The following is a 16,910-nucleotide window of genomic DNA, read 5'->3' as shown; positions in this document are numbered from 1 at the left end:
CACACATACTTATGTACGTGTGTACATATGTATTTGAATTTGCAAGAGTATTCTGCCCCTCTTTGCATTTAAGACACGCATCTTGCATATTTCGCCTTGATGTTGATCGACAGTTTGACATTTTATGTCGTCGCCGCCTGTCAAAGGATGGCGGTTATTTTTGTTGTTATCGCTTCAGTTGTTGTTGTCCATGCTGCTGTTTTCGATTTGCTTTATATTTAGCTTAAAACGTAATACTTACCAGAAAACAAACGCAACAAGTTGGCACGGATTTTTGTTTTAGCTTCAATTTCCACCGCTAGATGACGCTGCTGTATAACGGTATTCGATATTTGTTGTGGTTATCAATGCGAGCACAGAACGACGAAAATCAAAATTGAATCACGAACCGCTTTTACTCGACATTTTCCAAATTGTTCAGAACAACGCGCACGTCGCTTGCGCCAAACGGTTCCACGGCAAAACGAAAATTAAATGGTCGCTTGGCTGACGCTGCCCCAAAACCCCCAACACAAAACACAACACACAACACAACGCAACACAGCTGCAATAAAAATAAAAGCAGAGCAAAGGCAAAGCGAAAGCCAAAACGTTTTTGCGCGCGTTGGGCGAAGCGAGTTGCTCTCTCTCTTTCTCCCTCTCTCGCTCTCGTTTAAAGAGCAAAGCTCTAGGTTCAAAGAGAATCATGCGCATGTGTTTGTAATGTGCATTCAATGATCGTCGGTATTCGTATTTGGGTCTGGAAAGCATTCCAAACACACATGCTTATGAGATGAGCCAAAATGTTTGCCTTATATGCAGTTATAGGGCTTCAATTAGCCGGAGAAAATATAAAATAATAAATATCCTAAATTATATTCCCATATATTGAATCTATCCACCAAATTTGTTAAGAAATAGCAATGTTTAAACGCCGTATTTATTACGGGTAAATTAAGGATTTTCAAATTTAACGTTCAAATCATCAGTTTATAGTAAATTGCGTTCACCAACACTAAAACAGTGTTTTTAAAGCTCTGGCCTTCATTGACTTGCTTTATTAACTTTCTACTATTAAAGCAAAGAAATAAAACATTTTACAAAGACATTAGAAACATTTTTTTATTTAATTTAAATTTTATATAAATATAACATAAAGTAACTAAGTATTTTAAAATACTTATGCTCGCTTGGCAATGTAAACAGTCGCCGGCATTTTAGCTTGGCATTCAGTTAACAGCTGTTGAATTTGAATTATTTTTAATTTCAACAAGCTCGAGCAATTTCTGATGAATTGAATTGAAACTTAAAAGCTACGCTCAACATTAATTATTTACTTAAATGCAATTTTAATTTCTTCTGTAGTATTCCGTTAACATTCTTTCACATATGCGCCAGGCACACATACATATCCAACATGCAAAGCAGCAACAGCTGTGAGTTGGAGAGAAGCAAACTATGTACATATGTGATTGCGCTACGAAAATTCTTTCACTTCGAACGTATTTTCAGTTTAAGTTTGCATTTACTAGAACCCAATAAAAAACTGCCGGTCAACAATTAAAATAATGACAACAGTGTAAAGTTCAATATTGCAGGTAAAACAAACAAGTGTGAAGTGCAAAAGTGTTGGTTCAAATTGGACTATCAAAAAGACAAAGTGTGTGAATTGAAATTAAATGAGAATTTTTGGGCGTGATGTAATCGCGGCAGTGTGAGTGCCACGACTGCGCCATCTATTGTCTTATCTAGTGAATTATATATAATTCTGTTATGCACTTTTATGTGCAGAAATTGGAGCTCGGGTTACCGGTGTGTTTGTTTATTATTATTGTTTTGTGAACTTGAGGTTATGTGCATCGCTCTGGAATATAAATAAAACACAGACTTATTAGTTGGGAAAAAATCTTATGGCCATTTAAACAGTAAAGAAATACTTAACGTTGTGCACGACACGTGCGTGTGAGCGGGACGACTAGTGCGTACTTTTGCTGGAAGTGCGCAAGCAACAAAGGTTGCCAGCACAATCAAAATCACAGAAATTAACGTAACTAAATACTATAATTTAGTGCATTTATTACTTAATAAAATTACAATGATCCGTTGACATGAATTAAATAAATAGTACTGAAATCGTCTACGCATATTCGGTTGTTTTAAAACGTAAACAGTTTGTTGTGTACGCTTACAGCGATCCGGCAACGCTAAAACGCTCTCTCACTCTCCCGCGTACTTTTTTTTCCCACAGAGCACATGTTACCAATTGTTGCTCATAGTGATTTTTGTAAACTTACTGTAAACTGTTTTGTGCAACAACAATAATAATTTGCATTTGCAGCGCAGCATTGAGTTATGAACAGTCAGGATTATGGCGGCATCCAATGGATACAACAGCACTCCGAATCATCGGATCTGCTGGAAAACGGCGCCAACGAAAATGAGGTGACTGCAGCCGCCGCCTATTTGGTCAATGGCAATGCCACCGACGAGGATCTCGATCATATGGCGGCTGAGAATCTCATCTTTATGGCACGCGACGGCCAGTTAAGCGAGATCATTGCCGCCAATGAAGCTGGCGGTGGAACAGTTTTGATCACAGACAGTGGCGTCGCCTATGCAGAATCCTTTGATGATGATGCTCAAGTGGTCACCGAGGAGATCATCACTGATGATTGGGTGCAACACCAAGGCGCCGAGCGGTAAGTGAATAATTTTATACATATAAGAACTATTTTAATTAAATTTCTGTTCCAGCGTGGAAATCGCTGCCGAGCAAATTGCGGGCAATGCCAATGCGTTGGAGCTGCTGGATATGGAGCAGGACGAGTATACGGCGTTGCGCCCATATCCCTGTGATTTCTGCAGTCGGCGTTTTCGCAAAAAGGCCAGTCTTAATAATCACATGCTTGCCCATCAAACGGATCGCCCGCATCTCTGTAAATTGTGTGGAGCACGCTTCTCGCGCCGTGCCGAGCTAATAAACCACTTTAAAGCACACGCCGAGGCCCAGGATGCAGCTGATGCGGAGGCTGCATCGGCGGCAGCGGCAGCGATTAAATTTGAACCACAGCAACAGCAGCGGCAAATTGTTGATCATTTCTATGAGCAAGAGTGGCCCATGTATCCCGAGCAAGAACAGGAGCAAGAGCAACAACAGCAGCAGCAGCAACACATTCAGGACACCGAGCAACTAACGGTGGTGCAGCAGGCCAGCTATGCGGAGCCAGTGGCGGCGCCAACAGCGGTACGAGGACGCATCAGCCGTCTCAAGCCCAAGGAGGAGAGCACACAGTATATTGTACTTGCAGAAAAGCAGGCGGCAGCTGATGAACTCCAGCAGTTTATGGAACAGTTGCCGGCGGAACTGGACAGTGCCACAACAACAACGGCAGCAGCAGCCGCCATAGAATCCCCAGCCACAACAGATAATCAACAGGCGTCTGAAGCTTCGCGTTTCCCAGTGCTGGACGAGAGCAAACCATTTGTTTGCCAGCAATGTGGCTTGGCGTTTGCGCGCGAAAAGGCGCTTGTGTCACACATTAAGGTGAGCGACTAGCGATTTGCTTGAAAACTTAAACTAAACTATTTGCTTAATTGCCAGAATCATCGCGTGGATTCGCCTTTCGAGTGCAATCAGTGCCAGGAAATGTTCTGGGACACGCACAGTTTGCAGGAGCATCAGAAGACGCATCAGTTCGAGGAGAGCAACTCGGAATATGATCCCGCCTCGGCAGGCGAAGATAGCGCCAGCGAATCGGAAGCCGAACAGCTTTATGGTGATTTCTATTGCACAGAATGCGGCATTTCGTTTCATCGCCAGGATCTGTTGCGACGTCATGCCAAACAGCAACATGCCACAGAGGGCAGTGCAGATGCTGAGGGCGAGGGCGACGTCGGCGATGGCGATGCCGAGAATACCAAAGATGCGACGCATTGTTGTGACACATGCGGCAAATCATTTGCTCGTGCCTTGGAGCTGCGTGCTCACGCCGAGATTCATGCACGTTTTCCGCCTTTCAAGTGAGTAGTTGACTACCTAGGTTATGTGATTAGTTGTCTAATTCGTACTCCTTACAGATGCGTCTTGTGTGGCATCAGTTTCTATGAGGAACAGGCCATCAAACGTCACTTGCACACGCGTCATCCACACGAACTGAAGCCCAACTCGTGTGTGCTCTGTGGTAAAGAGTGTCGCGATCGCAAAGCGTTGATCAAACATGCCTGGGACCATTCGCGTGAAAAATGCCACTCGTGCTCCAAGTGCGGCAAGAACTTTCACAACAAGGCACGCCTGAAGCGACACATGGCCTCGCATCGTGATAAATCCGTCATTTGCGAGGTGTGCCACGAGGAATTCCCCGACGGACGCACACTTTCCAATCACCGACATTCGCATAGCACAACGTCGCCGGGCAAACTCTTTCCCTGCCACGAGTGCGGCAAAACTTTCGGTTCGCGCAGCTCCCAGCAGATTCATGTGCGCATTCACACGGGCGAACGTCCGTACGGGTGTCGCTACTGCTGGAAGGCCTTCGCCGATGGCGGCACCTTGCGCAAGCACGAACGCATTCACACCGGTGAAAAGCCTTACGCCTGCTCCGTGTGCCCACGGGCCTTCAATCAGCGTGTCGTTCTGCGCGAGCACATACGCTCGCATCATTCGGGACTCGATGCAGTGCGGGGCACTTATTATTGCACCGTCTGCACTGCGGATCTGTCCTCTTCCAATGAGCTTATCCATCATCTCATTCAGCACAGCGACACAAATACCGCCAAGCAACGACAGCCAATCGTGAGTACTACTTGATTGAATCCTTGTAACATTTATTTAGCTGAAGTCGTATGTTTTACAATTTGTATGCATAAAAGAAAGGTGTAACAATCAGAAAGAGTCATCAACTTTATAAAAGCAATTGTTTTAGCCAGAAGTATTAGGAAATTATAGATGAAAGTTTATGCGTTATTTCTGCAAAAAGGCAGAATATATTTCGATATTTGTTTGCTGTATTTCACTGCTAAAACTATGATTATAATAAGTTCGAAACATATTAATAATAAATGAATAATGTTTCGTTTTTAGACTGGTCCCCGCAAATACAAGCGACGAAGGAAACTGCAACCGCATGAAATTGCGCACATGCGGGCAGAGAACAAGGATGGCGATGAGTATGCCAGCGACATGGATCTCGGTGAACTGGACGTGGAAAACGTGGACGATTTCTTCGATGGCGCCCATGCAGCGCCCAGCAAAAAGGAGAAACGCAAACGCAATGCTGCTAGCCAAACAAAGCCAGCGGCCAATGGAGTTAATAACAATGCAACGACACCAGCTAAATCCGGTAATCAAGAGCGTGGTTGGGACGATAAATTCCTACAGGCCAATAGCAATGGCAATGCCGGAGGCAGCAACGCTGCAAACGATGACGCTTTTAAGAGCATCTTTCAAATCGATTCGATGGTTATGGTCAATGACACCACACTGCAGCCGATCAGCACATCCAGCAGTGGTGCTGCAGTTGCGTCAAAGACGCGTCGCAGTGCCAAGCAAACGCCACAAACACAGCAGCAGACACCGAACAACAAGTCGGGAGCAACAGCGACCAACGAGTCAAGTACGACGGTATCTTCGAGCACTCGCAGCAGCCGCAAAAAAAAACTGCCAAATCCAGCAAAGCGACAAGCGCAGCGACGGCAGCAGCTGCTGCAAGCAGTTCCCGTCCACGCATGATCCATACGGAAAAAGACCCGAGTGCCGCAAGAGAATGCGACAAAGAAGTCGACGCGAGGTCGTTCGTATGTGACGCGGACAAATGCCAGCGAAACCAGCAGCAGCCAGCAGCTAGGTGGTCTGGTCAAGTCGAGTGGCGTCGCCAGTTCGTGCATTGTGGATGACTATGAGATTATATCGCCCGCCACCCAGCCACCGAATCAGATCAGCTCGAGTCCGCTGCACATTAAGCAGGAACAGGAGCAGCATCAGCACCAACAGCAGCGCGGGTCGCTCATGTACGATGACACACATCTGCTGATCGATACGGCGCTGTTGCGCGAGAAGACCTACGAGAAGTTCAATCCCAGCATTGTCAATGATCTCGAGGAGATATTGCGCAGTCCGCTGAAGCATGATCGCAATGCGAGGCTTCGTTTCACCAGCGAATCGTCGACAACGCCACAGTTTCTGCCCGAAGAGGAACAGAATCTGATTAAAATCGAACCAACGTCGCCGGATCTGCGTGAAATGGTCGAGAGTCAGCAGCGCGTTAGCTCCGCTGGACATGGCGGCACACCCACATCGTCATCATCGGCGGCGCGTACTTCACGCCATCTGCGACAATTAACTGCCAACTCGAGTTCACGAACTGCCGCAAAACGTGGCAGCAACAGTAAAGCTGGATCCACGTCGAGTGCCAAGAAATCCGCATCATCCTCATCGTCATCGTCGTCGTCTGTGGCCGTTAGCAAAGCCAGCAACTCGTACCTCAGCTATGGCGTTGATTCCTACCATGTGAGTGTGGCTGGCAATGCCAGCTCTTCGGATGTCAGTTCTGGTTTCTTTTCCATCTCTGAAGTGGTCTCCGCTGCCGATGCCGCCGATGCAGCTGCCAAGGCAGCAGCCGCCAATAAACCGGAGCGTCGCGCCCGTTGCTATGAGTGCGAGATGTGTTCGGCCAACTTTCCGGATCGAGCTCAGTTGCTGGAGCATGTGCATATACACATCTGATCAATCAATATACATATGTGTGTTGATACGGAGAGGGAATTGTTATTGGAACTGTTTTGTAGCGCTTGTTAGTAACACAACTGTTAAGTTACTAAAACTAAATGAAGGAAAAAAAAAACATGTAATGAAAAGAAAACTAATACCACAATTAATGTAATCATTAAGTTTTTGCTTAAGTTTCTCGCAGGAACAAACGTATTTTTTGAAATATTTACGTACATTTCAATTACAAATTGGAAACACTGTTAGGCGAGACGAATAATCTATATATAAACCTATAAAAATGATATATATATAAAAATATGTATAATACAAACATATACTGTAATATAGGAGCATTGAGAGATCGTTGATTAATGCGTTATTTAAATTGCGTAAAGAGCGTAGCTATAAGGCTTTTTAAATTTGTACCTCAATTTTGTTTCTAAAGAATTGGTATGCTGAAGTAAATAAATCCATAATGGTTTTTCATTTAAAAACATGCTGTAATTACTTTCGACATTTCAATACCGAGAATACTTATGACGGAAGTCTATCATCATTGTATCATTGCTATTACAACGATCTTGAACTTCGACTATAACAAGCAATTTCTCTACTTTACACAATCGATTCTATGTTATCGGTGTTTGTATACAGATAATTACAATCGTTATCGTTGAACAAAAAGTTCCGTTGATAAATTCCCTTATTTACCAGATGTTCTCAGTTTTGTACTCATTTAATCACTTGTTATGACTCAGCTCTGGAAATGAGTAAAGTAAATACATAAGTATTTGTAAGTATGAAAGTGCGTGTGTATAGTATATCCATATGTTTGTATATTTATCGCTCTTTGTCCGCTGTTTCAGCCTCTCCGAGAGTACAACGCTCTCTCAATCATACAAAGAAATCCCACAAACTCAAACGTATGACTTGTTGCAGTGTTAAGTTTGCGGTGTGTTCAGTCATCGCCGCGTTTCCAAACAAAGCGATTTTTTTTTGTATTATTTATCAGTCTATTTGTTTTTGTTCGTAACTTGTTCCTACCGCTCCCATCGGCAGTCGATTTAGGTATTTAATAGAGTGTGGTTCGATGAAACAACAACATTGTATGTTAATTTCTTTCGTCTTATCACTTGTTTGCAGTCATGGCAGACCGCGGCGATAATTTATGTGGCGGTATTAGGCAAATCGATGGTGAAAACCGGGAGGAAGCATTGGATCTACTAAAGAAAACACTGGAGACTTTGGCCACTGGCGATGGACCCAGTTTGAAGTGAGTTATAATAATAACAAATGATGTAAGTTGAATGATATCATTCTTCTATTTTCGTTAGGGTTGTAAATGTAACATCGGTGTCGTCACAAGTGGTTGCTGGCACACTATATCGTTATAAGGTGCAACTTTCCCAGGATGATAATGTTAAGGAGTCCTATGTGGAGATCTGGTCGCAACCGTGGCTGAAAGAAAATGGCACCAATATAAAAATCAAATTTGATGGCGAGGAAAATAATTCAGTTGATAAAACATTTTAAGATTAATTTGCAAATGGCATGAACACATCACATTAAAGCGTATTATTAAAATTATGTGATTATCGTTTTAATATGTGAAGGCTCGTCTATAAAAACTGGAAATACCCGTTGCCAGAATTAGTATAATTCAACAATGAACGGGATGAGATTCGTATTTATTCTAACCTTTTTCGTTGGATACGGTATTATTTTCTTGACTGATCAGGCAGTGGCTCTAAAGAGATTCAATGATGTTTCATATTCGAAGCATCGCAGCGGCAACTATAAGTAAATTAATTCAACAATATTTATTTGATTTATTGATTTACTTATTTAAATGACTTTAATAAACTTGTTTAGTGTGTCAAGCGGTGAAATGAAAACATATGTTGTCGCGAGGCCTATTTCTTTTTCAAATACAAGCAGCACTACAACTTGGCCCACTACTGAAACCGTTTAATTCTTGTTCACTGATCTGATGAGAACTCTTCTATTTTGATAGCAAGGATGATATTTTTATTGCACTTTTTATGATCAATTCTATATTACTCCAAATATACACCTAACATATAAATACATACAACATTATTAGCGAAATTAGTTTCATTATAAAGAGTACGGCATGAAATTCTTTGATCTTATTGTTATCCTCTTTAATATCTGTAGAAAGGATCACCTGCCGATCTTGAAAGTTCTTTGACCGATTTATTTACTCTTTATGAGTTGTTTGATGTTTTGTGTATAGAAATTAGAATGTATTTTGCAAAAAGATTCCATTTTGTTCCCATTATGAGGGCAGATCAAATCAATAAAACGAATAACACAGATTATTCAGTGTACTTAAAAAAGTTCGTTGGAATTAAAATACATAAAAATAGCTTTGGGAATTTTTATAATAATGTCACATAACCCCGGATGCCCTAATAAGCATTTTTATAAAGCCCTCCATCAAATTGTTGTTTTAAATTAAGAAACAAAAAATAAAAAAAATAAATAAGTTTTGTTCGACTTACAATTGTCATATCTCTTCATAAGCTTTCAAACTATTGTAATCTAATACATTTTTATTGTGTGTGCTTTTTTATAAATGTAATCAAACCTACTAACCCAGTGTCAAGATTATGTTGTTAATTAATAAAAAACATTAAAATATATAATGCCGTTTTATTGATGAACTGAATTTCTTCGTTAATTAATAGTAATTGACTGAATATTTAAATATATACGTTTCCCGTTTTGCCAGGGTGGAGAGAAACTAAAATATATTCAGAATCGATCGAATACATATGTACATATATTGCAAAAGAGAGATAGAGAGAGAGCGAGAGAGAGCGGACAGACTGAATGAGTGCGATGCGTATAAATACGACTGCTGTGGCGTTGCGCATTCAGTTCCAAAGCTACCTTCGCTCAAGCTGAAACTATACAAAATGATCGGTTCAAAGTTTTTCTACTTGACACTCTTCGCAGTTGTCTGTGTGTCGCTCTGTGACGGACAAATTGTTGGTGGTCACACTGAACTACAAGGAGATGACCTACAGAAGGCTATTGAGAACTTGGATGCAGTTTTGGCTAAGCTGTCTACCGGCGATGGACCCAGCTACAAGTGAGTGATATATCAATCATAGTAGATAAACAAAATGAACTTATTGTCTTTATGTTTGTTTTTCTATTCACATAGAGCTATTAAGGTGATCAAGGTGACAACTCAGGTGGTTGCTGGTTCCCTCGAGACCTACACCGTGGAATTGGACAAATCGGGTGCTTCCAAGCAGTGCACAGTTAAGGTCTGGACTCAGCCCTGGCTCAAGGAGAACGGCACCAACGTAACGGTCGAGTGTGAGGGTGACGAGAAGGTTGATTCTACCTGGTAAACAAATCGTCAGATCAGTTCAACAATAATCCGATGATGTGATGCAACAGCTACTTCAATAAAATTGATTTCAATCTTGAACGTAATTCTATTTGAGTTGATCATTTCTCAGAGTCTGTTTCCATATTGTACTTATATACATAGGTACGTATATAAGCTTAGTTGATGTCTGATTCATCTGTGGTTTATAATCCCTACTTTGAGCTGAGAAACTAAAGTGACTGCGGAAACTTTTATAAAGTCACTTTAAGTCACAGTATTTGTATTTATAGCATTTTAACTAAATGTTTTATACAAACTTGCATGACAAACAACGATCATGCGATGTCAAGTAGAGCTGGAACTATAACCAAGTCCCATTTAAAGCGATATTTATAGTGTGATTCATATAGATGTTGAGCTAACGATAACTGGAACTATTGAAGAACCGGAACTATTATTCATAGTGCTGTCATTCTATTCATAGAGCTGTAATTTGTATAGATTTGTTTTTTTTCGATATGACAACTGACATTTCATTTTCGATAATGCAGATGACAACTTAATGAATTGCAAAATGCCATGCAAAATGTTAATATTTAATATTCTTTTTGTGTATGCCTATATAAAAGCTGATAGAAGTTCGCTAGCCAACTCAGCTAACTAAATAACAAAATGGAAGGAATGCAATTTATATATCTTCTTGTCGTTCTTGCACTGATCTGTAATGGAAATTGGGCTGCAGCTGTGGACAATTCTTTAGGCCTAATACATAATTCTTTTAATGAGTAAATTATAAACATCATTACTATCAGTTCGAAATTATATGTACTATATATGTTTTTTGTCTAGTGAGTCCAATGAAGGCCTTTTAATTGTCGATGAGGAAAGCTTTTCTGATGAGCTAGAAGTTACTTCGATAACGGCAATTCCAACTCGAAACATCGTTTAAAGCTAAATTTCAAATTCATTTATATTTAAATTTTTTGAACTAAACATGCTTTTTATTTGGCCTTAAATTTAACAGCGTATTATTTGTTCTTTGTTTTTTAAAAATCGTGACTACATAAGCAATGCGATGACCTAATTATTTTTTTTAATACATATATAATAATTCTTATCAGTTTCTTAAAGCTTTTATTTGGCTACCAGAGAAATTTGTGTTCACTTCATGAAATACATATTTATTTTGAAGAAAGTGTATAAATATTATGGCTTTGTCGCGGGGCTTTTAATTCAAAGAAAATATTTGGTACAGCTTCAACATAGAATAATGCGCGCTATAAAATTATTCTATTTGTTAATCTTTGCTCTCGTGTGTGTCGCGCTTTGCGAAGGAACAGCTATTAGGGGAGGCCGTCGCCATTGGAGATTTAGGCACCGCAACAGGTACCCTGGTCGAAGATACGGTACGTTTCTAAGACATAAGGCACCTGCGGTAAACGGAACTATTCCTGCTGTAAATGGAACTATTCCTGCTGTAAACGGAACTATTCCTGCTGTAAACGGAACGATTCCTGCTGTAAATGGAACTATTCCTGCTGTAAATGGAACTATTCCTGCTGCAAACAGAACTATGCCGATACATAAGTCATACCGAAGACATCATATCCGAAAACATAAACATCATAGAACAAATGTTAAATTTTAAATGATTTTTCAATAAATTTATGTATGCTTGATCCAAAAACCGCATTCAAATTTTTATTATTATTATTTACAAACAAATCTCAATTTTGTTCTTATTTTGTATTATTATTATTATTATTATTATTATTTACAGTGTAGGACTTTAATTGCACGTGCTTTGATATCTCGTGACATATTGCATATTATTATATAATACATATTTTCAGCTTCATATCTTATACGGGAATTTAGAATTGATCTCGCACAGTTATAAACTATTTATTTACGCTTTATGTAAAATGTTTCATAATGCATCCCTATATAAAGAATAGTGTTTCCTAGGTAAACTTCAGTCAAGTGACACTCCAACAATATGGCCGCTTTAAAATTATTTTTCTTGACAATTTTAACCTACGTCTACGTGTCAAAAGGTATTATAGTCGAGGAACCGAAAGAACTGACAGGACCTGAACGAGAAGCTGCTGTAGAACATTTATATACTGGTCTGCATAAAGTTTCTATTTCAGGTGGTCCAGTATACAAGTGAGTTCAATCTTGCGAATCTGAAGTATTTAAATATATTAATATTGCAATTTCTCAATACAGAGTGTTGAGAGTTAATAAGGTGACTAACAATAGTCGAATTGTTTATGCACCTAAATATATCTACGATGTGGATCTGGTTGTTGGAAGAACTGTCCTGCAATATATAGTCAGAAACGGAATCTATTATCCGCCCACGATGGGCCGTAATTGGATTTCGATAGAGCGTAATGGGAAAGTGGAATTTAGATTGAACTATTGAGCAGTCGTCGAATGAATTGAACTATTGAACTAATATATTTTTCCATTTTGTGGTATATACCTTTAAACTGCACAGAAAAGCTTTGGGTTATTATTTTCAAAACTTCACTACATCAATTTGTATTTGCAAGATTAATAATAAAATTAGATTCAGCAAAAGTGAAAAGGTTCAACTGTACTTGATATCTCGTGACATAAAGCGAATTATCAAATTTTCAGCTTCATATCTTATACGGGAATTTAGAATTGATCTCGCACAGTTATAAACTATTTATTTACGCTTTTTGTAAAATGTTTTAAAATGCATCCCTATATAAAGAACAGTGTTTCCTAGGTAAACCTCAGTCAAGTGACACTCTAACAATATGGCCGCTTTAAAATTATTTTTCTTGACAATTTTAACCTACGTCTACGTGTCAAACGGTATTATGATCGGGATGCCGATAGAACTGACAGGAGCCTTACGAGAAGCTGCTGTAGAACGTTTATATACTGGTCTGCATAAAGTTTCTATTGCCGGTGGTCCTCAATACAAGTGAGTTCAATCTTGCGAATCTGAAGTATTTATGTTAAATATATAAATATTGTAATTTCTCAATACAGAGTGTTGAGAGTTAATAAGGTGACTAATCAAAGAATAATTGTTAATGCGCCTGTGGATACCTACGATGTGGATCTGGTTGTTGGGAGAATTGTCAAGCAGTGTATAGTCAGAATCACAATTCATTATCCGCCCACGGCGGGCGATAATAGCATTTCGATCATATGTAATGGGAAACTGGAATTTGAAATGGACTACTAAGCAGTCGTCGAATGAATTGAACTATTGAATTAATATATTTTTCCTTTTTGTGATATATACCTTTAAACCGCACAGAAAAGCTTTGTGTTATTATTTTCAAATCTTCAATACAGCAATTTGTATTTGCAAGATTAATAACAAAATTAGATTCAGAAAAGGTGAAAAAAGTTCAGCTTAATATATAAAAAAATATATAATTATTATTTCTTAATGCAGAGTAAAGAATCTTCTTTCGATGACTAATAAAACAGTTTCTGGATTATCTGTGGATATTTACGATGTGAATCTGATTAATAAAGGCACTGTCAAGCAGTGCGGAGTCAAAATCAGGATTCGACCATTGAAATCGGGGAGCATCATAAGCATTAGGATCGTGTGTAATAGAAAACTTGAATATGAAGCAAACTACTGATCTTCATTTGAACTACACCAATATATTTTTTCCTTTTTATGATATACATATGTCGCACTACAGTAACATTTGTCAATTTAAATAACAAAATTACATTTAAAACAAAGAACAGCTTCAACATAGAATAATGATCGCTATAAAATTATTCTATTTGTTAATCTTTGCTCTCGTGTGTGTCGCGCTTTGCGAAGTTACAGCTATTCGAGGAGAAGGTCGACATTGGAGATTCAGACATCTTAACAGGTACTCTGGTCGAAGATGCGGTACATTTCTAAGACATAAGGCACCTGCTGTAAACGGAACTATTCCTGCTGTAAACGGAACGATTTCTGCTGCAAACGGGACTATGCCGATACATAAGTCATATCGAAGACATCATATCCGAAAACATAAACATCATAGAAAAATGTTAAAGTTTAAGTGATTCTTCAATAAATTTATATATTGCTTGATCCAAAAAATTCAAAACCGCATTCAATTTTTTTAAATTATTATTTACAAACAAATCTCAATTTTGTTCATATTTTGTATCATTATTATTATTATTATTTAGAGTGTAGGACTTTGATTGCACGTGCTTTGATATCTCGTGACATACTGCAAATTATTATATTTTCAGCTTCAAATCTTATACGGGAATTTAGAATTGATCTCGCACAGTTATAAACTCTTTATTTACGCTTTATGTAAAATGTTTCATAATGCATCCCTATATAAAGAATAGTGTTTCCTACGTAAACTTCAGTCAAGTGACACTCCAGCAATATGGTCGCTTTAAAATTATTCTTCTTGACAATTTTAACCTACGTCTACGTGTCAAACGGTAATACGATCACCAAACCGATAGAACTGACAGGACCTGAACGAGAAGCTGCTGTAGAACGTTTATATACTGAACTGCATAAAATTGTTCTTGCAGGTGGTCCAGTATTCAAGTGAGTTCAATCTTGCGAATCTGAAGTATTTAAATATATTAATATTTTAATTTCTCAATACAGAGTGTTGAGAGTTAATAAGGTGACTAATCATAAAGTGAGTAGTTATCCTTCAGACAATCTTCGTTTATCTGTGGATACCTACGATGTTGATCTGGTTGTTGGAAGAGTTATCAAGAAGTGTATAGTCACAATCGCAATCCAACACATCCTACACGACACGACGTTCCGTAATTGGATTACGATAGTGTGTAATGGGAAACTGGAATTTAGAAACTATGAAATGAACTATTGAACTAATATATTTTTCCATTTTGTGGTATATACGTTTTAAACTGCAAAAAAAGGGTTTGGGTTATTATTTTCAAAATTTTACTACAGCAATTTGTATTTGCAAGATTAATAATAAAATTAGATTCAGAAAAAGTGAAAAAAGGTTCAGCGGTACTTGATATCTCGTGACATAAAGCGAATTATTATATTTTCAGCTTCATTTCTTAACGAACAAACAATTCGATTTGAAAATTACAATTTGTTTCGCACCATTTTAAACAATTTATTTACGATTTATTTAATATGTTTAATAATGCATTCGTATATAAAATATAGCTAGAAACTACGAAATTTATTTTCAACGTAAACTTCAGTCAACAAACATAATAAAATGGTCGCAATTAAATTATTATTTTTGACCGTTTTCACACTTGTCAACTTGTCAAACGGTGTTATTCTTGAGGTACCAAAACTACTGATAGGAGCTCAACGCGAAGCTGCTATAGCTAGGTTAAATAATGGTCTACAGAAGGTATTTATTGCAGGTGGTCCTGAATACAAGTGAGTCAAATTTTGTGAAAATATATAATATATCAAAAAATATATAATTATTATTTCTCAATGCAGAGTAAAGAATGTTCTTTCGGTGACTAATAAAATAGTTTCTGGTTTATCTGTGGATACTTACGATGTGAAACTGATTAATAAAGGCACTGTCAAGCAGTGCGAAGTCAAAATCAGGACTCGACCATTGAAACCGGGAAGCATCATAAGCATTAGGATCGTGTGTAATAGAAAACTTGAATATGAAGCGAAATACTGATCTTCATTTGAACTACACCAATATATATTTCTTTCTTTTGATATATGTATCACTACAGTAACACTTGTCGTTTTAAATAAAAAGTTATATAAAAGACAAAAAAAAAAAGCTACCGTCACTTGACGGTGCTCGACCTGGTAATTATTTTCAATATAATTCTAAGAATATACCAAAAGAACATACCAATTATTATGAAGGCTATACTTGGTATATCGATATAGAACTACATTTCAAATATACCATAGAGTATACACAGAGTATTTCTTTAATTGCACGATTTTTGATACCTCGTTACATAAAGCGAATTCTTACATTTGCCAGCTTCATTTCAAACACGGGACAAACAATTAGATTTGGAAATTAGAATTTGTTTCGCACAGTAATGAACTATATACATAAATATTTAGGATTTACATAAGATGTTTAATAATGCATTCATATATATAGAATATAGCAAGATACTATGACATTTATTTCCAAAGCAAATTGCAGTCAACAAACATTAGAATAAAATGGTCGCAATAAAATTATTATTTTTGACCGTTTTCACACTTTCTAGCTTGTTAAGCGGTGTTATTCTTAAGGAACCGGAACCACTGAGAGGAGCTCAATATGTAGCTGCTGAAAATATGTTAAAGACTGCCTTGAATAAGGTAATTGATGAAGATGGTCCTGAATTTAAGTGAGTTAAATCTTGTGAGTCTTAAGAATTCAAATATATTATTATTTTCATTTCTCAATGCAGATTAAAGATTGTGTATTCGGTGACTAATAAAGAAGTTTCTAATTTATCTGTGGATACTTACAATGTGGATCTATTTTATGAAGGAACTGTCAGGCCGTGCAAAGTCAAAATCTGGACTCGACCATGGACACCGTGGATTGTCAAAGGCATTAAGATCGTTTGTGATAAAAACCTGCAATTTGAAAAGGATTTCTGATCAATCTTCCAATAGATTTCTTCTTATTTTATATATTCATATATGTTATGTATCACTATAGTGATAACTGTCAATTTAAATAACAAAATTACATTCAAAACAAAGATGAAAGCTACCGTCGAGTGTTCTCGACTGTGAAATACCCGCTACTAATTTTCAATAAAACAATATTCTATTAATATATGCCGAAAAATACTAAAATATTCTAAAGGGTATATTGGATATGTCGATATAGTATAAAA

General features: G+C 38.0%; 8 protein-coding genes across 8 annotated transcripts in view; 7 read left to right on the top strand and 1 right to left on the bottom strand.

Moving 5' to 3' along the window:
- The window catches only part of LOC132785535 (phosphoinositide 3-kinase adapter protein 1), a 37,197-nt gene extending 36,691 nt beyond the window's left edge, over window positions 1–506 (bottom strand). The window contains exon 1 of the mRNA XM_060791676.1: window positions 242–506. The gene's annotated coding sequence lies outside the window, so the exon portion shown is untranslated. The remainder of the gene's footprint in view (window positions 1–241) is intronic.
- A 1,738-nt stretch (window positions 507–2,244) lies between these two features.
- On the top strand, window positions 2,245–7,179 carry LOC132784053 (uncharacterized). The gene is given in 8 exon segments (XM_060789428.1): window positions 2,245–2,263; window positions 2,318–2,678; window positions 2,734–3,523; window positions 3,581–3,999; window positions 4,057–4,771; window positions 5,060–5,638; window positions 5,641–5,718; window positions 5,720–7,179. Coding segments are annotated over 7 exon segments (3,909 nt in total). The 5' UTR covers window positions 2,245–2,263; window positions 2,318–2,331; the 3' UTR covers window positions 6,701–7,179.
- A 482-nt stretch (window positions 7,180–7,661) lies between these two features.
- LOC132784058 (cystatin-like protein) lies at window positions 7,662–8,272 on the top strand. The gene is made up of 3 exons (XM_060789435.1): window positions 7,662–7,753; window positions 7,829–7,958; window positions 8,020–8,272. The coding sequence occupies exons 2-3, from the start codon at window positions 7,831–7,833 to the stop codon at window positions 8,216–8,218; spliced, it is 327 nt and encodes a 108-aa protein (XP_060645418.1). The 5' UTR covers window positions 7,662–7,753; window positions 7,829–7,830; the 3' UTR covers window positions 8,219–8,272.
- A 1,313-nt stretch (window positions 8,273–9,585) lies between these two features.
- Window positions 9,586–10,156, top strand: LOC132784054 (cystatin-like protein). The gene is made up of 2 exons (XM_060789430.1): window positions 9,586–9,803; window positions 9,879–10,156. Exons 1-2 carry the CDS (start codon window positions 9,628–9,630, stop codon window positions 10,069–10,071), a joined length of 369 nt encoding a protein of 122 aa, XP_060645413.1. The 5' UTR covers window positions 9,586–9,627; the 3' UTR covers window positions 10,072–10,156.
- A 1,874-nt stretch (window positions 10,157–12,030) lies between these two features.
- Window positions 12,031–12,648, top strand: LOC132784056 (uncharacterized). Its single transcript, XM_060789432.1, has 2 exons — window positions 12,031–12,221; window positions 12,285–12,648. The coding sequence occupies exons 1-2, from the start codon at window positions 12,052–12,054 to the stop codon at window positions 12,481–12,483; spliced, it is 369 nt and encodes a 122-aa protein (XP_060645415.1). The 5' UTR covers window positions 12,031–12,051; the 3' UTR covers window positions 12,484–12,648.
- Window positions 12,649–12,814: 166 nt separating this feature from the next.
- Window positions 12,815–13,363, top strand: LOC132784057 (uncharacterized). The gene is made up of 2 exons (XM_060789434.1): window positions 12,815–13,017; window positions 13,086–13,363. Exons 1-2 carry the CDS (start codon window positions 12,848–12,850, stop codon window positions 13,282–13,284), a joined length of 369 nt encoding a protein of 122 aa, XP_060645417.1. The 5' UTR covers window positions 12,815–12,847; the 3' UTR covers window positions 13,285–13,363.
- A 1,070-nt stretch (window positions 13,364–14,433) lies between these two features.
- On the top strand, window positions 14,434–15,066 carry LOC132784055 (uncharacterized). The gene is made up of 2 exons (XM_060789431.1): window positions 14,434–14,631; window positions 14,695–15,066. Exons 1-2 carry the CDS (start codon window positions 14,462–14,464, stop codon window positions 14,924–14,926), a joined length of 402 nt encoding a protein of 133 aa, XP_060645414.1. The 5' UTR covers window positions 14,434–14,461; the 3' UTR covers window positions 14,927–15,066.
- Window positions 15,067–16,195: 1,129 nt separating this feature from the next.
- LOC132784052 (uncharacterized) lies at window positions 16,196–16,837 on the top strand. Its single transcript, XM_060789427.1, has 2 exons — window positions 16,196–16,409; window positions 16,473–16,837. Exons 1-2 carry the CDS (start codon window positions 16,240–16,242, stop codon window positions 16,666–16,668), a joined length of 366 nt encoding a protein of 121 aa, XP_060645410.1. The 5' UTR covers window positions 16,196–16,239; the 3' UTR covers window positions 16,669–16,837.
- Window positions 16,838–16,910: the final 73 nt, after the last annotated feature.

The sequence above is a fragment of the Drosophila nasuta genome, chromosome 2R (assembly GCF_023558535.2).
Source record: "Drosophila nasuta strain 15112-1781.00 chromosome 2R, ASM2355853v1, whole genome shotgun sequence".
In the NCBI taxonomy this organism is placed as follows: Eukaryota; Metazoa; Arthropoda; class Insecta; order Diptera; family Drosophilidae; genus Drosophila; species Drosophila nasuta.
Note: the sequence above shows the minus strand (reverse complement) of the source record. Positions and strands in the feature narration are given on the sequence as shown.